At 41.4% G+C, this 24,360-nt stretch overlaps 1 protein-coding gene across 1 annotated transcript in view; it reads left to right on the forward strand.

The window, feature by feature from the left end:
• DOP1A (DOP1 leucine zipper like protein A) overlaps window positions 1-24,360 on the forward strand; it is a 109,003-nt gene that overhangs the window by 68,387 nt on the left and 16,256 nt on the right. The window contains exons 20-31 of the mRNA XM_040350015.1: window positions 1,863-3,825; window positions 6,333-6,444; window positions 8,682-8,864; window positions 12,012-12,137; window positions 12,298-12,432; window positions 13,383-13,438; window positions 16,225-16,329; window positions 17,631-17,697; window positions 18,672-18,816; window positions 18,903-18,985; window positions 19,999-20,108; window positions 24,056-24,205. Of these exons, the coding sequence (XP_040205949.1) occupies window positions 1,863-3,825; window positions 6,333-6,444; window positions 8,682-8,864; window positions 12,012-12,137; window positions 12,298-12,432; window positions 13,383-13,438; window positions 16,225-16,329; window positions 17,631-17,697; window positions 18,672-18,816; window positions 18,903-18,985; window positions 19,999-20,108; window positions 24,056-24,205 (3,235 nt within the window). The remainder of the gene's footprint in view (window positions 1-1,862; window positions 3,826-6,332; window positions 6,445-8,681; window positions 8,865-12,011; window positions 12,138-12,297; window positions 12,433-13,382; window positions 13,439-16,224; window positions 16,330-17,630; window positions 17,698-18,671; window positions 18,817-18,902; window positions 18,986-19,998; window positions 20,109-24,055; window positions 24,206-24,360) is intronic.

The raw sequence follows: 24,360 nt of genomic DNA on the forward strand, positions 1-24,360 counted from the left end.
AACAAGGGGTTAAATTCTGTGTTACATTCATAAATTTATTGACAGGTTCATTCATATACAGTTGATCCTCAGATTGCGAGCATACTATGTTCCAGGAGTATGCTCGTAGTCCAAAGTACTCGCATATCAAAGCGAGTTTTCCCATTGAAGTCAATTGAAATGAAAATAATTTGTTCCGCATTGACTTCAATGGGATGCAATACCAAGTGCAGTCAGAGGTGGGGGGGAGGGGTTCCAGAGAGCGCTGAAAAGGCCTGAGGACACTTTGGCTTGTTTCCTGCGCCCCCGTACCTCAGGCCAAATGAGGTACTGCAAGCCAATGTTTGGCTTTTCTCGGCTCCTGCACGCCCGTACTTCAGGCCAAATGAGGTACTGCAGGCCTATTTTCGGCTCTGCTCGGGTTCGGCACCCCCGTACCTCAGGCCAAATGAGCTCCTGCAGTCCTATTTAGCTTGAATTCTGCTCGTCTTGCGAGTCAACACTCGCAAACCGAGTCAGAATTTAAAAAAAAAGTTGCTCGCAAATCAAAACGCTCTTAAAGTTTCTCTTAAACCGAGGTTCCACTTTATTTACCCTTCAGATTTGTGGAAGTAAGTACAATGATTAAAACAACACACAAGTAGTATAGTAAAAAGAGATCTACTTAGCTTTGATTAAAGATGTATTACAGATGATACAATACAGATAAATAAAGCATATTAAATCCAGGGGAGTCCCAATCTCATTAGAAATGAGATACAAGGAGGCGACAGTAAACTTGATTCAGACTTTCTCTTCTTCTGTCCTGAATCAAACCTCCAACTCGGGACTGGCCTCCCAGTCATATTTATATGGCAGGGAAAACAATAGCTACAACTGATGAAAAGAAAAGGTCAATGGTTCCCAACTTCCCATAGCATAATGAAGCAGTTGTCTCATGCATTAAGCATATAGATAGAAATTTTTTCTTATAAAACTATTACCAAGTTTCTTGTAAATCAATAACTAAGTTATATATGAATATAGACCCATACTACAGCTCACATGCTGGTTGGTGAGCCACAGAGAACTACAATGAAATGGTCCTCAAAAAAAAAAGAATAAGCTTGCTACGTTCTACTTTCACTTACATGTCTCCTTCCACTTTTTCCCTGTGACTGGACTGTGAAAGAAGCAGCAGCAAACTGATCTCCCTTGCCCTCTACTCTTTCCTCATATCAGCATGCCCATTGCTCTACAGAACAACTAATGGAATTTTTGTGCTGCTTCACCTTCTAGCAGTGTGAGCTCTGCGCTACAGGCACTGCAAAAGATTGATGCCAAGTCAAATTCTGTTTTTTACAGTGCTTTCCATGCCTATTATTTTGTGGCAATAACATGGTGTGGCCGGATTTCTGCCAGTCACAGGCTGTGTCATGCCCCTCCAGCCTGTGTCTTAGAATAAGAGGGAGGTGAAGCCACCAATATTCTACATGTAATATCCCGTTCCCTCTTTGTTTAGCTGGTTTGTGGGCGTGGAGGGAGGAAGTGGGCTGCCATTTACCACTGTATACCTCCACATGTGTGACTCTATAGTCACATGTGATAGGGGGGACATGCTCAGCATAGAAACAAACTGAAAGCTGAGCATGTGCAGAGTTTCCACCGCAGCTGCAAAATCCCTAGCTGACTTGTGGACTTGGATAGAAGGGGGAGATGAAGAGCAGCAGGATCAACCAGGTTTTGACAGAATACAAAAAATGTATCTCATTGTGAGTGAGTATGAACGGCATGTAAAACACCATTTATTGATAGTTTTTTAGGATGTGGGTTTAATGACGCGTTGAAGTCCTGTATGCTTTAAAAATGTTTTTTTTAATATTTATTTCTTTTACACATTGCAGCTTTCTCAAATACACCCATCTCTTTTGGGATGACAACCATCAAGTCAGCTGTTATGGAAGAGATGGAAAATTTTAGTCTTACAGTCAACCCTCTCAGTGACAGACTGTCCCTTCTGAGCACCAGCAGTGAAACCATCCCAATGGTGGTTTCAGACTTTGATCTCCCAGACCAGCATATAGAAATCCTTCAGAGCTCGGACTCTGGTGGTTCCCAGTCTTCAGCAGGAGAAGAAGTCGATGCTGAAAGTTTAAGTGCTCAAGATAACTGTTCAATCTCCAGAGAGGACTCCGTAGATGAGATTGTTCAACAAGTCATTTCTGATTTGATAGGCACAGTTCTTAAAAATGTTGGTGAGGATCCTGAGTTGAATTATTCATGTACTGATCAGATTGACACCTCAAGCAAGATGAAGGTATTTGGTGACTCGGGTATAGCCGCCAATCATGAGGATGAAATAGCTCCAAGGACTGAAATTCATTCTTCAGCTAGAGACCCACCCAACTTTCTCTCAGTGTCTGCAGACTCTGGTATTGAAAGTTTGGCAAATGCAATTACCAGAAACTTGTCTTCTCCTTCGATCTTGCATCATCAGAACCTCAGTGACTTTAATGGCGATGTGATTGAAAGACAGAGCAGGAAAAGAACTCACAGCAGCATCCAGTTTAATTTCAAAGGAAAAGTGTCGGAGAAGGATGCAGCTAACAAAGAGGGGAATAAAGCAACAGGAACAAAGCCTAAAGTCAAAATATCCAGAAGGAAAGACGATGACAAGAAAAAGGCCCAGAATGAGAAGACGAAGCAAACAAGTGTTTTTTTCGGTGAGGGCTTGGACCTGGAGAACTGGTACAGTTGTGGAGAGGGGGAAATCTCTGAAATTGAAAGTGATGTGGGCTCTCCTGGTATAGGGAAATCGGCACATTTCAATATCCACCCGCTTTACCAGCATGTGCTTTTGTATCTCCAGCTTTACGACTCCTCGAGGACATTGTATGCTCTGTCTGCAATAAAAGCCATATTAAAAACATGCCCAACAATCTTTGTCAGTGCTATTTCCACCACCAGCGTTAATAACGCATACACGCCACAGCTGTCTCTGCTTCAGAATCTCTTAGCAAGGCATCGGATCTCGGTCATGGGAAGAGACTTTTATAGCAGTATCCCCCTGGATTCTAACCACAGTTTCCGGAGCTCCATGTATATAGAGATTCTTATTTCATTGTGTTTGTATTTTATGAGAAGCCACTATCCTGCTCATATTAAGGTGTCTCAGCAAGATCTGGTGGGCAATCGCAACATGCAAATGTTGAGTATTGAAATTCTGACCCTGCTATTTACGGAGCTGGCCAAGGTGATAGAGAGCTCGGCTAAGGGTTTTGCCAGCTTCATCTCAGATCTGTTGTCCAAGTGCAAAGTTCAGAAGGTCATTCTCCACTGTTTACTGTCTTCAATCTTTAGCGCCCAAAAGTGGCACAGCGAACGCATGGCTGAGAAGAACATAGTAGCCATCGAAGAAGGTTTTTCTGAGGACAGCCTCATAAATTTTTCTGAGGATGAACTTGATAATGGCAGCACATTACAGTCCCAGCTATTAAAAGTTCTCCAAGGCCTCATTGTTTTGGAACATCGTGTGTTAACCGTCCCAGAAGACAATGAAGGTGGCTTTGATTTTGTCATTACCGATCTGGAGCACATCAACCCTCAGCAGCCAATGACTTCTCTCCAGTACATGCACTCCCAGCCAATCACATGCCAGGGAATGTTCCTCTGTGCTGTGATTAGGGCTTTACACCAGCATTATACATGTAAAATGCACCTACAGTGGATTGGCCTCATCACGGCTACCTTGCCTTACATGGGGAAAGTCCTGCAGAAAGTGGTTGTTTCTGTGACATTGCAGCTTTGTAGAAATCTAGATAACTTAATTCAGCAATACAAATATGAAACTGGGTTATCGGACAACAGGTAAGACGTTTGATCACAGTTGACATACCTGTCTTTTTTTATTTATTTTTGTTTTGTAATGTTATTTAATAAAAGGCTGTTTTAAATACAAGGGTGTTTAAAGCGGGGGTTATCACTCATCTGTCCCAGTCTTTTAGCCCGCTCCCTTACTAATCGCCAGAAAAGAAGATCTTTTAAAAATCCGTGATGGACGTTTCCATCTTTACTGTGGGCACTATGAAGCCCAGCTGCTGTTCCTTCCAGGATGTGGTGAATGCTGACGTCCCAGCATTCACCGCTCTATCCCGCGCATGTGCAGTGTTGACGGCGAGCGTCGCCATCACAACGGCCGGCGTCGGGCACGCCCTGCTTGACTAGTCACGTGACCCGCGAGATATCGCGGGATTTCAGCACAGCGCGTCTCCTGGGATTCTCAGGACTCACTCCCAGGAGACATAGTGCTGGTCGGGGGATTTCGAAATCCATGCCCACTCCCGTGGGGAAAAGTGAGTGACAGCTCACAAAAGGCTCGGGTACAAAGGTAAGGACGGCGATTAAAAAAAAAAAAAAAACGGAACCATTACTAACAATGGCTGGTGGTTTTAGACAGCCAAAGTTGTAATTTAGGGTGAACCTCCGCTTTAACTGGTGGCTTGACAAAAGGCTATATTGTATTGGGCACTATTTTGCTTCGCACCCTTTACACTACAGAATTTCCTTACCAAACTGTATTTACAATCTTCAGCTTTCATCAAATTTCTAATTTCTTGAGAACTTTGTGGTCTGACCTATCGGAACCCCCTCTCTTACTAAATATGAGACATGGTGCATTAAAGACGTAGGCCAAATAGGAAGTAATATCTATGACCTCCTCGGTACTTTGCATAAACTGCCTTACATGGCAGAGTGGGACAGAGACCCAACCTATTGGTTGACCTAGAACTTGGAGCAATGGTACAACCATATTCCGTCTTCCTTTTCGAGGAATTTTGAATATTCCATTAATTGAAGGCAAGTGTTGACCAGATAGTACCTAGTTCCTCCTCTCTGTTTTTAAGAATGTGCCATATGGAGCACGATGGATCACGTCTGGTGGGAGTGCCCAAAGATTCAGAGTGTTTTGGATTAGTATTCTTTCCCTTCTTCGATGAGTAACAGGGCTACCTATCTAACAGCCCCACACAAAATCTCCTGGATTATGATTCATGAAACAATTGCCAGTACAATCAATGATATGGCAAAGCAACTCAAGTAGGGATCCTTGGGCCCAATATGTGCAAGTCCTGCTTTATTTTTCCCCCATTGTAGTAGATCAGCTCTTCAATGAGATCTCTGTTCCTACTTTACTTGTTTTTTTTTTCACTCTTTTCTCTTAGGTCTTTCTTCTTCTCCTCTTTTTCATTTTTGGTAGGGTAGCAATCTACTGGTCCTTTTATTTATAGGGATTCTTAAAGTGGAGGTTCACCCTAAAACCTTTTTTTTTAACATTAGATTGAGGCTCATTTTGTCAAGGGGAATCGGGTGTTTTTTTTTACAATCGAAGCCGTACTTACCGTTTTAGAGATACATCTTCTCCGCCGCTTCCGGGTATGGGCTGCGGGACTGGGCGTTCCTATTTGATTGACAGGCTTCCGATGGTCGCATACATCGTGTCACGATTTTCCGAAAGTAGCCGAATGTCGGTGCGCAGGCGCCGTATAGAGCCGCACCGACTTTCGGCTACTCGTGACGCGATGTATGCGACCGTCGGAAGACTGTCAATCAAATAGGAACGCCCAGTCCCAAAGACCATACCCGGAAGCGGCAGAGAAGATCGCTCTCTAAAACGGTAAGTACTGCTTCGATTAAAAAAAAAACTACCCGATTCCCCTTGACAAAATGAGCATGAATCTAATGTTAAAAAAAAAAAAAATTTGGGTAAACTCCCGCTTTAATATTAAGTAAAATATATGTGTAATAAGTTTAGGAGTATAATTTGATCTTCACTGAGACGCTATATATATACTGTTGTGATTCTCCGTTCAAATCTTGTCTACATTCTGTATGGTGACCCTTCTTTTGAGTTGTCAATGTCATGCTTGCTCTATGGCAGGGGTCTCCAAACTGCGGCCCGAGGGCCAGATGTGGCTCTTTGCTAGCCTTGATCCGGCCCTTGGGGCACAATTCCTCCCACTTATATGAGGCACTATTCCTCCCACTGACAACAATGGGCACTATATCTTCCACTGATACTAATGATGGGATACTATTCCTCCTACTAATAGGGGGAATACTTCTCCTCCTATTGACCACCAACCCTGAGGCCATATTTAATCTCACTGATGCTTTGCCCGTGACATGTTCTGCCCCTGCTGGCCACAATCCGGCCCTCCTCTAATCTAAAGGACAATAAAGTGGCCCTTTGTTTGAAAAGTTTGGAGACCCCTGCTCTATGGTATTGTACTACATGCCGTGTTGCTTAATTAATACAAATATTGAGTAGAAAAAGCTTGTTTAAAATATGTCTTTGCTATATTTAAATATTATAGGCCTTTATGGATGGCATCCTCCATACCTCCAGACATGATCCTGACCCTTCTTGAGGGCATCACAACAATTATTCACTACTGCCTACTTGATCCATCAGGACAGTACCATCAGGTAAATACAACCTAAGCGTTGCTTGTTGTCTTGGTATGTTCTGTTGCTACACTAATTTTAAATAACTTTCCATAAAGTTTTAAATAGGCGTTTACTAAAAAGTGGTTGTAAGCCCTTACGTATTCCCAGTAAAGTGATTGGCCTCAGTTGATTTTCAGAGATGGAAAATATCCTCCTACATAAGTTGTACCTGTTTATCTGCAGCCCTCTCTTCGCAGCTAAAGTGCAGAACTTAAACAGCTTGTCTAAAGCCAGCCATACATGGTGCAATTTTCTTTTCTTGATTCCCCGCTCAACATAGTCAGAGTTGAAGGGGGCATCCCTCTCACGGAGCTATTGTGTTCTCCCTAGGGGGGAGCTGCCTCTGCCAGGAGAACGCACAGTAATTATTGCCAATGGCTATAGCCACTGGCAATAATTGCATGAAAAATCGGACAGGCTGATTGTACCCAAGTTGAATGATCAATCAGCCTGCCCATACATAGTTCAAATCTCTGGCTGGTCCCTGCCGAACCAGCTGAGATTTAGCTTAAAGGGTTACTAAGCCCTTGTTTTTTTTTTCTTCAAATAACAAATATATCATACCTCCACTGTGCAGTATGTTTTGCACAGAGTGGCCCAGAACCTTCTGGGGTCCCCCAGCGGTGCTCGTGGCTCCTCCTGGCTCCCAAGTCTAGCATTTGTGTCCAAAGACACAGAATGACTGGCTCGACCTGGACTCCCGCATCATTGGATTTGATTGACAGCAGTGGGAGCCAATGGCTGCACTGCTATCAATTTATCCAATCAAGAGCCACGGACCCCGGCCAGAGAGGTAGAATGTGTCTCCGGTGGGGGAACGAACAGGCTCAGGTGAGTAAAACCGGGGCTGGGGGGGGGCTGAGTGACAGAAGTTTTTTCACCTTAGTGCACAGGATGCATTAACCACTTTAGGACCGCCTAATGCCGATATACGTCGGCAGAATGGCACGGCTGGGCACTGGCACGTACAGGTACGTTGCCTTTAAGAGCCCAGCCGGCGGCGCATGCATGCAAACCAGGTCCGAAGCTCCGCGGCTGCGGGACCCGATCGCCGCCGGTGTCCCGCGAACGGTCATAGGAGCTGAAGGACGGGGAGAGGTGTGTGTGTGTGTGTAAACACACCTTCCCCGTTCTTCACAGTGGCAGTGTCATTGATCGTCTGTTCCCTGATATAGGGAAAGACGATCAATGACGTCACACTTCCAGCCCCGCCCCCCTACAGTTAGAAACGCATATTAGGTCACACTTAACCCATACAGCGCCCCCTAGTGGTTAACTCCTAAACTGCAATTGTAATTTTCACAGTAAACAATGCATTTTTATAGCACTTTTTGCTGTGAAAATGACAATGATCCCAAAAATGTGTCAAAATTGTCTGATGTGTCCGCCATAATGTCGCAGTCACGAAAAAAATCGCTGATCGCCGCCATTAGTAGTAAAAAAAAAAATTATTAATAAAATTGCCATAAAAGTATCCACTATTTTGTAAACGCTATAAATTTTGCGCAAACCAATCGTTAAACGCTTATTGCGATTTTTTTTTTTTTTTTTTTTTTTACCAAAAATAGGTAGAAGAATACGTATCGGCCTAAACTGAGGAAAAAATTATTTTTTTTATATCTTTTTTGGGGATGTTTATTATAGCAAAAAGTTAAACAATATAGAATTTTTTTTCAAAATTGTCGCTCTATTTTTGTTTATAGCTCAAAAAATAAAAACAGCAGAGGTGATCAATTGTGAGGGAAAAAAAGGATGCCCATTTTGTTTGGGAGCGACGTCGCACGACCGCGCAATTGTCAGTTAAAGCGACGCAGTGCAGAATCGCGAAAAGGGGCAAGGTCCTTAACCTGCATATTGGTCCGGGTCTTAAGTGGTTAAGGTGAAAAAACATGGGAAGGAAGGGACTCGCCTCACTTCACAAAGCACACAAGAACAGAGCTGAGACAGTCAAGCGCAGGCTGTGTGCTGGAGCTCCCTCCCCTGTCACCTTTTTACCTCTTGGTGTCGGGAAAACTTTTAGAAGTGGCTCGTACAGATAGCAGAGGAATGAGGCACCAGGCAAAAGTGACACTTGGTGCTCTGGATTAAGACAAATACACACTATAGAGGATATGCTTTGTTCATTTTATGTGTGAAGGTCTTTTTTTTTTTTTATCTTAGCTGAACTAAATATTTTTTGCACTTTTTTTGTTTCTTAACGTTGTCTTATATTGTAGCTATTGGTAAATGTAGATCAGAAACACCTTCTAGAAGCTCGCAGCGGTATCCTCTCCATACTCCATTTAATAATGTCATCAGTTACCTTGCTGTGGAGCATTCTTCATCAAGCAGACTCTTCTGAGAGAAACTTTACAGCTGCTGCTGCTTCTGTCACCACAGTCAATCTGGGATCAACAAAGGTAATTTAAAAGAGATTATTTAAAATATCCTTTTATTTATCCTTCTACACTGAAGCCAGAGCCTTTTAAAGTGGAAGTAAATCCTCCTATCGTTTTCAGCAAAGGAAGCTGCCAATTTGGCCTCTGTTTAATTTTTAACTGCCATGATGCTGCACATGTGATCAGTTATGATACCAGCCATTGGATGGTTTGACAGTTTGGTTGAGAGCACAACCAATGTGATGGCTACATTTCCGGCACATGCCAGCAATGTAACTGTTTTTTGAAACTGTTAAATCGATGGGTTTACTTCCACTTTAAGTCTTGTGAAAATCTGTTATCTTAGAAATGTAGAGAGGTGGTACATTTCAATTTTTACGGGATATGATAAAGGACATTTTTTTTTAATGTGGTCTCTAATATATACAGTACATTGAGTGAAATCGGAAATAAAAATAATAATTCATTGTGCTACACTGCTCTTGCCCTTCTGCAGCTCTAAAAAAATTCTTGCTGTCAAATGGTTTCAAGAGTGCATAAGCCAACCAACCCCATGAATTTAACTGTGTGCCTACAATAGGCCTATCTGTGGCACATTGTACCTATCATCAGTGGCATCATACAGACGGGCTTTGCCACCTCTGGTTGCAGTTCCTGCTTTGTGTGATTTTTTTTTTTCCCTATCTCCAAATGACATTAAATGCTCTACCCTCAAACACGGCAGTGCTGACTGCCTGTCTGAAAATAGAAAACCATACCAAGGGTTCATCCTGTACACCATTCCCAGCATACCTTCCAATTATTTTAACCACCTTCTGTCCGGCACAACATGACACAGTTACTGTAGTAATTAAGGCTGTCATTCTTGTCTATTACTATGTACTCTCAGTGATTAGTCACAGCAATCACATGGTATCAGGGCCAATCACAACGGGCCCTGAACCTTGTAATAGTTGTGACCAATCACAACATTACAGTAGTGAATAGATGAAACCTTTGAACAGTTTAAAGAATTGCTTATACATTGATTGTCACTGTAATAAGTAATCCAAGTGTAAAAAAAAAAAAAAAACGAATCCTCCCTGATCATAGAACCATTAAACAAAAAAAAAAAAGAGGTGCAGCACCAAATTACAATATGAACTCTGTGATGAACAGTTCTATTCAGAAGCAGCCAACATTGATCGATGACCGGTTGGTAAAAAAGTCCCAGCACCAGCAGTGTGAAAAGGGGCTGAATACACTCATCACCGCCAGTGTGTAGAGGCAATCCTGCTTACCAGAAGAAGTTAACTCTCAAATCATAATATGTCAGTATAACATTGTATATCCCTGTATGTTGCAGTCGTTCAGGTGCTTATCTGAAAGTTTTTTGAAACTATCGATGCTCCCCACAGAGACCACCGCCTGTGGAAGGGAATTCCACATCCTTGCCGCACTTACAGTAAAGAACCCTCTATGCAGTTTAAGGTTAAATCTATTTTCTTCTCATTTTAGTGAGTGGCCACGTGTCTTATTAAACTCCCTTCCGCAAAAAAGTTTTATGCCTATTGTGGGGTCACCAGTATGGTATTTGTAAATTGAAATCATATCCCCTCTCAAGCGCCTCTTCTCCAGAGAAAATAAGTTCAGTGCTTTGTTGCCGCCCTTTATACTCACTTCATTTCCAGCACATCCTTCCTGAGGACTGTTGCCCAGAACTGGACAGCATACTCCAGGTGAGGCCGGACCAGAGTCTTGTAGAGTGGGAGAATTATCGCTTTATGCCTGGAGTTAATCCCCTTTTTAATGCATGCCAGTATTCTGTTTGCTTTGTTAGCAGCAGCTTGGCATTTCATGTCATTGCTGAGCCTATCATCTACTAGGACCTCCAGGTCCTTTTCCATCCTTGATTCCCCCAGAGATTCACTCCCAGTGTATAGATTGCATTCATTTTTTTGCCACCCAAATTTCCTTTTTTTTTTCTACATTAAAACTCATTTGCCATGTAGTTGACCACCACATTAGTTTGTTCAGATCTTCTTGCAATATTTCCACATCCTGCAGATAAGTTATTGCCCTGCTTAGCTTAGTGTCATCCGCAAATACAGAGATTGAGCTGTTTACCCCATCCTCCAGGTCGTTTATGAACAAATTAAATAGTATTGGTCCCAGCACAGAACCCTGGGGGACCCCACTTCCCGCCCCTGACAATCATTCAGAGTATTCCACATTTATCACCACCCTCTGAACTTGCCCCTGTAGCCAGGTTTTAATCCATGTACTCACCCTATGGTAAATACCAACGGACCTTACTTTGTACAGTAAACGATTATGGGGAACTGTGTCAAATGCTCTTGCAGAATCCAGATGCACTACGTCTACAGGCCTTCCTTTTATCTAGATGGCAGCTCCCCTCCTCATAGAAGGTTAATAGATTGGTTTTGCAAGAACGTTTCTTCATGAATCCATGCCGATTACTGATAATGATACCGTTTTCATTACTAAAATCTTGAATATAGTCCCTTATCATCCCTTATTGCATACTATTGATGTTAGGCTAACTGGTCTGTAATTCCTAGGGATGCCCTTTTTTAAATATTGGTGCTACCTTGGCTTTTGTTCAATCAGCTGGTACCATTCAAGTCAGTAGACAAAGTCAGTCACTTGTATCAGGACTGCGATATTGCGACGGACAATCTGACTCTTTTTGGAAACCAGTGACGCTAATACAGTGATCACTGTACTAATAACACTGGCTGGAAAGGAGTTAAACATTTAGAGCAATCAAAGAGATAAATGTGTGCCTAGCCAATGTTTTTGTGTACAGTGTGTGGTGCTTTTACTAAGGGAATGGATTTTATTCCCTGCTTTGCTTGTTTACAAGCAAGTGATCGGCGGGTGCCTAGCGGTCATCCATTGGCCGGCACCCCGAGATCGGCATCTGCTGTGTTTAATCGCAGCACGGCTGGGTCGCCGGAAGTGCCAGATCACATGCCTAGTATTTGATCTGGCACAGCAGAGTCACCTTGCCACCGTATATCTACTGTAAGTAGTAGCAGTTATGTTTAACCACTTGCTGACCATGTGTTTTTAAGGTTGAGAATTACTGCTCACACTTTGGCTTAATAATACAACAAATCTTGTATGTTATATTTTCTAATTTATTTATCTTTCTCAAATTTCCAGAATTTAAGGCAGCAGATCCTGGAACTACTGGGACCCATTTCAATGAATCACGGTGTTCATTTTATGGCTGCCATTGCTTTTGTTTGGAATGAAAGAAGACACCATAAAAACTCTGCGCGCACAAAGGTATTTGCTTTGCACTGGTGTTCTGGCTCCTCCATGTTTTAATAGTACCGTTCCACATCAGAATTTGAAATACAATGGTGTGAAATTGGTTTAGCTAAACCTTGTTATTTTCATTATCTTCATCTCAAGTCTACTCTTTACATTTTCAATGTTTTCTAAGGTTATCCCGTTAGCAAGTGAAGAACAACTTCTGCTTGTTGAACTTGTTCGTTCCATCAGCGTGATGAGAACAGAGACCGTTATACAAACGGTAAAGGAGGTATTGAAACAGCCACCCGCCATAGCTAAAGACAAGGTATGTCTCTCAGGAGTTACTGTACATATCTTCTCTACAGTACAATTAGATTTATTAACAATGCATGCCATTGACCTTTCCTGTGAAATATATGTACACAAGGTGTATATGCTGCAGAGAAATTATGGCCGTGGTATACTTTACTGCAATGTTAATTAATGACACAAAGAATGTTTTCTGTCTTGTGTGCTACCTGAGGAGGACTTTTGATTCCTCCAAGTTCTGAGGCATAATGGAAAATCTGCAGAAATATAGCTGTTGTATCGGGGTATAAGTTTCTTATAGCAGCTACCAAAGGGGAGATGAGAACCGTATCTGATGCTGCCTCTAGAGGGAGCAATCCAAGAAAAATCCACAGCCTGGCTCACATTGGGCACAACCACAATAGTTGTTGCTAAATTTGAATAATTTTCCGCAATAGCTATTTTGCTTGGGATAAAAAATTCTTAACTCCTCTTACAAACCCACATACCTCTATGTTCACCATATTGTTATGGCTTCCTTGCATAATGGATTATAAAACGTACATTATTTGGACTCGAAAAATAAAATAAAAAATTGCGTATTCCTTCTATTCCTTTCTGGGTTGTAGCCAAATACATTGGTATCAAAGTCTGCTGCTAGATTATGGCTTTTACAAGTAATGTTTTTGGCTATTGTCTACAACATTCATGTTGAATTCTATGTACCATGTATAGCCATCAATAAAGATGGAATAAAAAAAAAATCTGCCGCTAGGAAGCCATTTTGATTGGACGATAAGCCACATAAGCTTTGACCAGTCACAATGCATTATTTTGTCTAGCTCTGGTATGTGTGCTGTGGCTTGTGCATGAAAAGTTGCAGCAAGCCTTTGAATATATTTTCTTAGCTATGTGGCACTTGTAGGCCACATTAACACGCTGTATTATTTTGCTACTAAGCCGTTTCCTCTGATTTTAATCTTTTAGAAGCACCTTTCACTTGAGGTCTGCATGTTACAGTTCTTTTATGCCTATGTTCAGAGGTAAGACTAACTTTTTAAAGTATTACTTGCATGATAGCCTTACCTTTTTCAACTTATTGTTTTTATTTTATGCTTTTTATGGTCTCTTAAAAAGGTTCATCTTACATTATATTCTTTAGGCCGTGATTATTTTTGTTTCAAAGGCGGGCCTCTGACACTGATTTATTATAGAGAAAAATCTATGCTAATATGTAAAATGGGTATGTATAGGAAATATATATGATTTCATTTCTAGGCAGATTCTATTTTATTCTATGTGTATATACAGTTAATAAATGCCACCTTGTGGTGAAATCTCCTACTTTCTACCTGAAAATCATTGTTAACAGGAAATTGGAGCCAGGTTTCAGCTTAACTGCATGCCGACCAGCCGCCGCAGTTATATGGCGGCAGGTCGGCTCTGCTGGGCGAGATCACGTAGCTATATGTCACCTCGCCGAGCAGCCAATAGGGGCACACGCGCCCTCTGACGCGCGTGCCCGGTGGAACCAGGAGCTGTGTGTGTAAACACACAGCTCCCGGTCCTGTCAGGGGAGAAATTACCTATCGTCTGTTCAATGTACAATGTATGAACAGCGATTTGTCATTTCCCCATGTCAGTCCACCCCCCCTTCAGTTAGAACACACCCAGGGAACTTGATTAACCCCTTCCTCGCCCCCTAGTGTTAACACCTTCACTGCCAGTGGCATTTTTATAGTAATCAATGCATTTTTTATAGCACTGATCGCTATAAAAATGCCAATGGTCCCAAAAATGTGTCCGAAGTGTTCCGCCATAATGTCGCAGTACCGATAAAAATCGCTGATCGCCGCCATTACTAGTAAAAAAAATGCCATAAAACTATCCCCTATTTTGTAAACGCTATAACTTTTGCGCAAACCAATCAATAAACGATTATTGCAATTACGAAAAATATGTAGACGAATACGTATCGGCCTAAACTGAGGAAAAAAATTGTTTTTAATATATATTTTTGGGGGAAATTTATTACAGCAAAAAGTAAAAAATATTCATTTTTTTCAAAATTGTCGCTCTATTTTTGTTTATAGCGCAAAAACTAAAAACCGCAGAGGTGATCAAATTCCAACTAAAAGAAAGCTCTATTTTTAATTTCTGATTATTATTTTTTTTTAATAACAAACTTGTTATACTTGCCTCCACTGTGCAGCTCATTTTTACAAATGGCCCCGAACCTGGTCTTCTGGGGTCCCTTGGCGGCTGCCCCCCCCCCGCAAGAACTTTCCATCTTCATGCGAGCTCTCTCGCATGGTGGTAAGTTCTTGCGGGTGCGCTCCCGTGATACCGAGAAACCAGCGCGTTCACGGCACGGGACTTTCAAAGGGGTCAGGTAAGTAAACGGGGGCTCGGGGGGGGGGGGGGGGGGGGGCGCTAATGCTCTGTTTTTTCACCTTAATGCATAGTATGCATTAAGGTGAAAAAACATGTACCTTTACAACCCCTTTAACCACTTAACACCCGGACCATATTGCTGGTCAAAGACCAGAGTACTTTTTGCGATTCGGCACTGCGTCGCTTTAACTGACAATTGCGCGGTCGTGCGACGTGGCTCCCAAACAAAATTGGCGTCCTTTTTTTTCCCACAAATAGAGCTTTATTTTGGTGGTATTTGATCACCTCTGCGGTTTTTCGTTTTTGCGCTATAAACAAAAATAGAGCGACAATTTTGAAAAAAATGAATATGTTTTACTTTTTGCTATAATAAATATCCCCCAAAAATATATAAAAAAACTATTTTTTTCCTCAGTTTAGGCCGATACATATTCTTCTACATATTTTTTGTTAAAAAAATTTGCAATAAGCGTTTATTGATTGGTTTGCGCAAAAGTTATAGCGTTTACAAAATAGGGGGTATTTTTATGGCCTTTTTATTAATATTTTTTTTTTTACTAGTAATGGCGGCGATCAGCGATTTTTTTTTTAGGTACTGTGACATTATGACGGACACTTCGGACACTTTTGACACATTTTTGGGACCATTGCCATTTTTATAGCGATCAGTGCTATAAAAATGCATTGGATTACTATAAAAATGCCACTGGCAGTGAAGGGGTTAACACTAGGGGGCGGGGAAGGGGTTAAGTATGTCCCTGGGTGTGTTCTTACTGTGGGGGGGTGGCTTCACTAGGGGAAATCACTGATCCTCTGTTCATACATTGTATGAACAGAGGTTTAGCATTTCCCCCCCTGACACGCGCACGGGAGTCGGGGGCGAGCGCCCCTGGTAGCCTGTGAGAGAGCCGACGTAGAGCTACGGGCTCTCGCGCAGGAGAGCCAACCTGCCGCCGTAGAATGACGGCGGCAGGTCGGCAAGCAGTTAAAGGGAGTGCTCCTAATCTCAGTTTGTTACCTGTATAAAAGACACCTGTCCACAGAAGCAATCAATCAATCGGATTCCAATCTCTCCACCATGGCCAAGACCAACGAGCTGTCTAAGGATGTCAGGGACAAGATTGTAGACCTACACAAGGCTGGAATGGGCTACAAGACCATTGCGAAACAGCTTAGTGAGAAGGTGACAACAGTTGGTGCGATCATTTGCAAATGGAAGAAACACAAAATAACTGTCAAATAACTGATTATGGCAAGGAGACAGCGCAGTAGGTTTCACCAAGAAAATCAGTTTCGAGTAGACTGGTCATTTAATAGTTTGCCCTGTGTGCAGATTTGTCATGGAAATGTTATATGGTATTCTAGCAAGTTTGTTTTTTTTTAAGTTCTGTGTTTTCAATTGTTCTTATGTCTTCCTTAAATATTATTTTTGCAGGATTCCTGTCTCTAATCTGGTGGATAGTTGGGCCTCTTTTCTCGTCCTGCTAAAAGACTCAAACCAGCTCAGTCTTCCAGCCCCTGGCCAGTTCATTATATTAGGGTAAAGCTACCAATTGTATACAGTGTTATGATGTGTGCTTTCTGTTTATATAAAATTTATAGAAAATAAGCGGCATTAGGAGAACTGACAATACCAGTGGACTAACACAAATGGGAATATCTTATGCAAATAGCATAGTTCATATATTAGAAACATTTCAGCAACTCTTTGCTAAATCCTTAGCACTAGATTGGGAGGGCTTGTTCACACTAATATGATTTGTAACTACTATTTATTATTGATGGTAAAGTACGACATTTCAAGCCACAAGTCTGTGGCCCAAGTAATCTAGAAGAACAGCGAAAAGGGGGAATGTTACATAAAATTTTGGTGTTAGTACTCTGCTGGCTATATTTTTAGTACACAAGCACAGTGGCTTAGTGGTTAGCTCTTCTACATAGCAGCACTGGGTCCTCTATTTGGATCCTGGCCAGGGTGCCATCTGCATGGAATGTGCATACTATCCTTGTGCTTGTGTGGGGTTACTCTGGTTTTCTCCCACCCTCTAAAGAAGTTTTGGTAATTAATTGGCTACTGTCTAAATCGACCCTAGTGTGTGCGCATGATGTAGGGACCCTAGACTGTAAGCTCCTTGAGCTCTGATACTGATGTGAATGTACCAAATATGTAAAGTGCTGCGTAAATTGTCAGCACTATGTAAATATCTGTAAAAAATAAAACTGGTGGCTTTTATTTAGCTTTCAACCAAATTTGTTGTCTAGTTTGCACCAACCAAATTTAACGCCACTCAAAAGCAAAAAGAAGGGATTTCAGGTTTTTTTAATGATTTTGAGCAACCAAGCTAAACTTTTGGCTTTTGATTCACTTTAGGAATGAAAGACACAAACTGACCTAATATATAATCATAGAAGGAATCACAGGCAGAAGAGAATAAAGGAAAGAAGCCGCATACCAGAGGTCACGTGACCTACCTCTGCTGGCCGGCTGATGTTAGAGGGTTATCTCTGTCCTTCCCTCTGCATTCCTTAAATCAGGGAAGGAGAGCACAGGAAGGTCACATGACCTCACATCGGTGATATGAGAGAAGGTTTAGAATTGTAAAAAAAATGGGGACACAGTACTTTAGATCTTGATGAAAAAGAGGGGATGCAAGTTATTTTATTATCCTTTACAAGCACTTTAAATATGCACCAGTTTTATGATGGAAGCAGTAGTATTGTATGATTCTGCTGAAATGAAGGTAAAAACTGCCTACCTAAGAATTGTATATGTATTTGCAGTTTTGTCTGGATGACGGCAATCATTAATTATTGTTATTGGTTTTCATTTACACATTGCAGAGTTTTGAATGAGTTTATTATGAAGAACCCCACTCTTGAAAACAAGAAGGACCAGAGAGACCTGCAGGTGAGAAATCGGTGTGCATTTTTCTGTAGCTTTTATTTATGGCAGCTACTTTTGTATAGGAAGGTTCACTGTACACCTGACACATACAGTATATAGTTTTAGTTAGTCCAGTGCAAACAGCGGTACAAGAGGTTATTGATAGCATGTGAACTATAATGACCCCCCCCAAACGTCACAACTAGCATGTTCCCTCTCTGTGACCTCTCTGCAGACTACACTGCAGTTGAGCAGCATTCAAACACATACCCTAACCTGTGATCAAACGTTGAAAGGGAAGCATTACATTGATATAATTACCCCTCTGCCCTCGTTTAGGTATAGTTGTTATGCCCGGTACACACAATGAGATTATTGGACGAATGATCGTCTGTTTTGTTTTTTTTTGCATACTAATCTCAGATCGAATCTGATGAGTTTCCTAAAGTCACGTGATGTCATGTGTTGTATTGCATTTTCGAATGACAGCTGTACTGATTAAATGAAAATCGTACAATCTGGCATCGTACAAAATTTTTTTTACCCCTGCTAGCTGTCAGAATGGGTGATCGGGGGAGTGGGGGCTTGGGCATCTGTAACATGTTACACCCTGAAAGTATACAGCAGATATTGATTGTTGGATTGCTGAGTATGAAATGATTGTAAACAGTGTTTACCTTTGTGCTACCATTCCCACCATCTGCCTAATTTAAACTTGGGATCCTGTTGGCCTGCATTTTTGTCTGCACTTTTATAATGACAATCTAATTGAGCCTGAGGTAGGTGAACTTCCAGTGGTTCCCCAAATGCTCTGAATTAGGGATTTTACTATTGTAACCATAAACTCAGAGAGAATAATTGTTTCTGCTGTTTACATTAAGATTTTGCTTTAATGCTGTGTATAAAAATCCACCAAATTGTTTGTCACTATGTGAATGATAATACCTGTGCATCAATGTTTGCAGTATTTTACACATTGACTTTTTCTGTCTCTTTAGGATGTCACAAACAAAATCGTAGATGCTATTGGTGCAATTGCAGGGTCATCACTGGAGCAGACTACATGGTTAAGAAGGAACCTAGAGGTGAAGCCATCCCCAAAAATAACAGTGGATGGTACCACTCTTGAATCAGATGTTGAAGGTATAGTTTTAGTCTTAACAATGCATAGTGTTAGTCATTTAGCCAATAGGTCCTTTTTATAATACATTCTCCTGCCTTTCTTCCAGACATTATGCTGTCTCCAGCCATGGAAATCTCAAACATCACTCCATCAGTGTATAGTGTACATGCTCTCACATTACTATCTGAGGTAAGAGCAGTGAATATTACAGGCTGTTGCATAGTTTTGTACACCCAGCCAAGAATTGTCATACAGAGCCTCGCAACATACCTACTACACAGTACACATATCTAAATTCAAAAAGTGTAGATTTGCTATGTTATAGGGAGTATCTAGAAGTGTTGATTGTGCCTAAAGAAAGAATTGTGAAAGAAAGAATTTTGTCTGGAATTCCTCCTTAAAAGTAGCAGTATACTTCCTGGTATATGAGGGTGCCTAGACACTTTGGTCCACATATCATAGCCGTATACGACATCTGCAATGTGAGATCTTAGGCACTGCTGCCTCTGATCTTTATTCTCATCAAATTTGAAGTGAGATTCCTTGATGTCACTACTGTGCTGCTTACTGTTCTCCTTGCTGGAGGCTCTAACATGAGGAAGCAAAGCCTTGGGGGAAAATCAGCTCAAGGAAGACCATGTGTAATGCTGGTGATTAGTTATTAGTCCTCTGAATGTCCCGGAGGCACATTAGAAAGTGATACTATACACTATTTCTCCTGAGGGAAGGAAATCCCCTGACAGAGAGATTTCACTGGAACAAATGCCCCTAAACTGGAAATTGTTCCCTAAATTTCTGTTTCAGTAAAAAACACAAAATCGGATGATCACTTCCAGCCCTGATGAAAATGGTCACCAGGGCAAACCAAGACAGGGACACAATCAACACTTTAAAAAATGGTGTTTTAAATCTTCCCTGCGGTATTCAAAACTACAAACAAGTTTTGGCTCTAGGTACATTTTATTATAAACTCACTAATAATGTACAGTATACATATTCTTCCTATCTAAAAAATACTACACTGTAGTATAGCAGGGGTAATGGAGGTAGAAGTCATGTCCAAATCTCTGTTCTTGGAAGCTCTACTCTGGCTTTATTTTAGAATGCTCCACCTTTTTGGAGTAAAAGATACTGATCATGTTCAGAATACACTTTTGTGCTCATGTTTTTCTCTTTTGTGTACTCTTTTTGTGTTTTGCCAGGTCCTTGCTCATTTGCTGGATATGGTGTTTTACAGCGATGAAAAGGAGAAAGTTATTCCCTTACTTGTCAATATCATGCACTATGTAGTACCTTATTTACGTAATCACAGGTAATTTTACTCTGCTTATAAATTGGTTATGGGTCTAGCTGGCTTTTGTAAAAACACCTTTTTATATTATATTTAAGCACGCTAGAGCAGTTGTATGCAACCTTTTCATGGATGTACATTAAAGTTTCATTTTTTTGTGTTGAGATCTTGTCAGGTTGACTTTGTTTTGGGGCCCCACATTTTTTTTTTTTAATTGTTTATTGGTAATAACATTATGTGACAAGAAAGATGTAGAGATTCTCAGTGAACCCTGTACACACTGCACTACGCTCTTGCACACTCTGCATAAAAGCTGGGATTCTTGGTCTAAACATATTGAAGTACATGTTTATGCTGGCCAATTGTGCAAAAGTGATCCTTTCCTAGCCAGCCCTACTCTGCCAGCAAAATGCCAAACAGTTTATTTTTTGTAGATATACAAGAGGTATTGCTCCCCTGTCAGAAACTAGCTCACACCTTGTTTTGCGCAATTCATTGTAGCTCTGAATTGGCAACCCCCCTCATTTCTTTGGTCGCAAGTTATATAGCTTATGGAGCCAATACATTATACCATTATAGATACTATGCATATTTTCCATGGTAAATGGATGACCTGGTCTACTTATTGATGGTCTTCCATATTATGGGAAATGTTCAAGTTATTGATGATTATGTCTATTGATCTTTCATACCTCTATGAGGATGTCGTCTTGGATTCTTGGTATAATGAGGCCAATGTACACGGTTTTATTTCCTTCCTTTCTTTGTTGTGTTTTTGTCTTTTTTTTCTTTTATTATTCTCTGTTTTGCTTATTTACATGATTGTGTGAAGCCCTGAAAACTGTATACCAATCGGAGAGTATAGATGATTACCGGTAGTCTTTTAAGTTTTTATATTTTCGGTCTCTTTTTACATAAGTGGTTTTCTCTTTATTACTTTTAATAAAAAGCATTTGTAAACAAAAAAATGCCAAAGGCTTGTATGCACATCTAATTTAATGGACATAGATTTCCAATATTGGGTAAAGTGGCACAGGTGGAAAAGATGTATATACAAGTAATCCAACTCTGCTACCAAGTACCTATCCACTCAACCACAGGTGCTGTGATCTGTTCTCTGCTTGACGCATAGACCATGGCGAGAAGAGAAAAGTGCACGCTGAAGTTAAAGTCCCTATTGCAAGTTAATTGATGCATGCGATGCACAGTCAAACCACCGGAACCTTTGCCCTATAATGTGTTTTACTCAAACATTGAAATGTTTGCATTAGAAGTTCAAGTGATTGGCTTGTACATAAGATGCATCAAATAACTTGCAATAGCGGCTTTTACTTCAGAGTGTGGCCTTCCCTTTTCTCTTCACAGGTAGTAGAGAGACAAAAAAAAATGGTTTGGTTTCCTGCAAACACTAGTAGTCCAAAAATGTCTAAAAAATAAAATTAAAATAAATCTTACATGTATTACAGTACATATCCATTTGTGACATATAACTCCCTCTCTGGGTCACTACTTACCCTTCCAGAAAAATTCCAAATAGGAGAGCTGGAAAACCAGATCTGACCTATGACCAGCACAATGCAATAAAACTGTACAATATGTGCGCGCTGAAATCAGTGACCAGACCTGGTTCTGTAGCTCTCATTCAGCTGTGTCTGTTTAGCCCATATTGATACCATATGTTCAATTAACCACTTAAGACCCGGACCATTATGCAGGTCCTGGCCAGTTTTTGTGATTCGGCACTGCGTCACTTTAACTGACAATGGCGCGGTCGTGCGATGTGGCTCCCAAACAAAATTGGCATCCTTTTTTTCCCACAAATAGAGCTTTCTTTTGGTGGTATTTGATCACCTCTGCGGTTTTTATTTTTTGTGCTATAGACAAAAATAGAGCGACAGTTTTGAAAAAAAATCTATATTTTTTACTTTTTGCTATAATAAATACCCCCAAAAAAATATATATATATATATTTTTCAGTTTAGGCCGATACGTATTCTTCTACATATTCTTGGTAAAAAAAAATCGCAATAAGCGTTTAACGATTGGTTTGCGCAAAATTTATAGCATTTACAAAATAGGGGATAGTTTTATGGCATTTATATTAATATTTTTTTTTCTTACTACTAATGACGTCGATCAGCGATTTTTATTTTTTTCGTGACTGCGACATTATGGCGGACACATCGGACAATTTTGACACATTTTTGGGACCATTGTCATTTTCACAGCAAAAAATGCTATAAAAATGCACTGTTTACTGTGAAAATGACAATTGCAGTTTAGGAGTTGACCACTAGGGGGCACTGTAGGGGTTATGTGTGAACTCATATGTGTTTCTAGCTGTAGGGGGGTTGGGCTGGATGTGTGACGTCACTGATCGCCTTTCCCTATATCAGGGAACAGACGATCAGTGACATTGCCACTGTGAAGAATGGGGAAGGTGTGTTTACACAGACCTCTCCCCATTCTTCAGCTCCTGTGACCGATCGCGGGACACCGGCGGTGATCGGGTCCGTGGGTCCCGCGGCCGCAGTCACGAAGCTTCGGACCGGGTCGCAGGCGCGCGCCCGACCGACCCACGGCTGGGCACTTAAAGGGGACGTACAGGTACGTGCCTGTGCCCAGCCGTGCCATTCTGCCGAAGTAAATGTGCAGGAGGTGGTCCTTAAGTGGTTAATGGTACAATATACAAGCAGGGCCGCCGATAGGGGGGTACCACTGTGCCTCCTGTAGGGGGCCTAGTCTCACAAGGGGACCCGGAAGCAGGACAATTACAATTTCTAACTGCAGCCCTGTATACAAGTAAGCATTTTTGCTGGTAGAGAAGAGCCTGGCTAGAGAAGGAACTTCTTTTGGGGTAGTTGAAAAGAAAGATGTGGATCATTCTACCTTCTTAATGAGTGGACTGGGCATCCTCGTAACTGCATATCTTAAATATTGATATTTTGACTACACATTTGACCCTGCAACCCCAATGACCTGACCAGCATGTTTAAAGAAAGTGCTGCCTGCAAGCTGTTCTATGGTTGTCTGCTCATTGCCCCAGCCTCCCCTTTACTGCTACAGTTTTTAGTTTAATTGAATCTAAGGCATAGGGAGTAAGGGCAGACAGCATACTCCTTTTAGGACTGCAATATGTGTTGGGCTAGCCATTAATTAGGATGTGCCAGGCCAACACAGACCAGTTTCCCCACACCATAGGTAAGCTTCCCATTCCTAATATAGCAGCATTCACTGAAGAACTGTTGGAGCCACAGACAAGTCAGGCAACAGAAAGATTGCTTAGATTATTGCTTGCAGTTACCCTTCCTTTTTACAGCTTTGAAAGCCAACCTATGAGAGGTTGCATTGTAAAATGTGCATTTAAAAGTATACTTTAAAGCGGTGTTCCGCCTCAAAAAAAAATAAATAAATGAATAACCAGCAGCTACACATTATGCAGCTGCTGGCTTTTAATAATAGGACACATGCCTGTCCTGGAGTCCAGCAATGTCGGCACCCGCAGATGATTTTTCCATCAGCTGTCGGGTGCTGCTGTCACCATTGCGGGTAAGGGATCCCGGCAGTGTACCCTACTGCGCATGCACGAGGCCCGCTCCTCTCTCCTACTGGCTGGGGGAGGAAGAGGGAGCCCCGCGGTGATGTCACGGGCCGTGGCCCGGACTCCCAGAAGTGGGAAATGATACCTGTCAAAGACAAAGATATCCTGTCCCCCCAGAAAGGTGCCAATTATGGCACCAGAGGGGGGGAGGAATCCACTTTTGGGTGGAATACCTCTTTAAGTACTTTTAGATTTAAGATACCGTTGTCAGGGTGTTAAGCAGGCCTACCTCTGCAAGTAGGTATATAGCAGTGAAATTTGTGATGGGTGTATGTCAGGTAACAACAATCATAATAAATGTAATGTGCCATTTGTAAAACAATTGCTAAATATGAACTATAGTAGAACTGTACTTTATTTGTTCCAGTGCTCATAATGCTCCCAGTTACCGAGCCTGTGTGCAGCTATTGAGTAGCCTCAGTGGCTATCAGTACACCAGGCGGACCTGGAAGAAGGAAGCATTTGACCTTTTCATGGATCACAACTTCTTCCAGATGGACAGTTCCTGCGTCAGTCAGTAAGACTCTTTTCAATTCTTCTGAACCTTTACATGTAAAATGACTAATTTAACCTAAGATTTTGATTCTTTTTAGTCTCGTACTAAGTAAAAAAAAAAAAAAAAACTGTTTGATAAAAAAAACTTGCATGTATTCAAATGCGAGTATTGTCCAT

Source organism: Rana temporaria, chromosome 4 (genome assembly GCF_905171775.1).
Source record: "Rana temporaria chromosome 4, aRanTem1.1, whole genome shotgun sequence".
Lineage (NCBI taxonomy): Eukaryota > Metazoa > Chordata > Amphibia > Anura > Ranidae > Rana > Rana temporaria.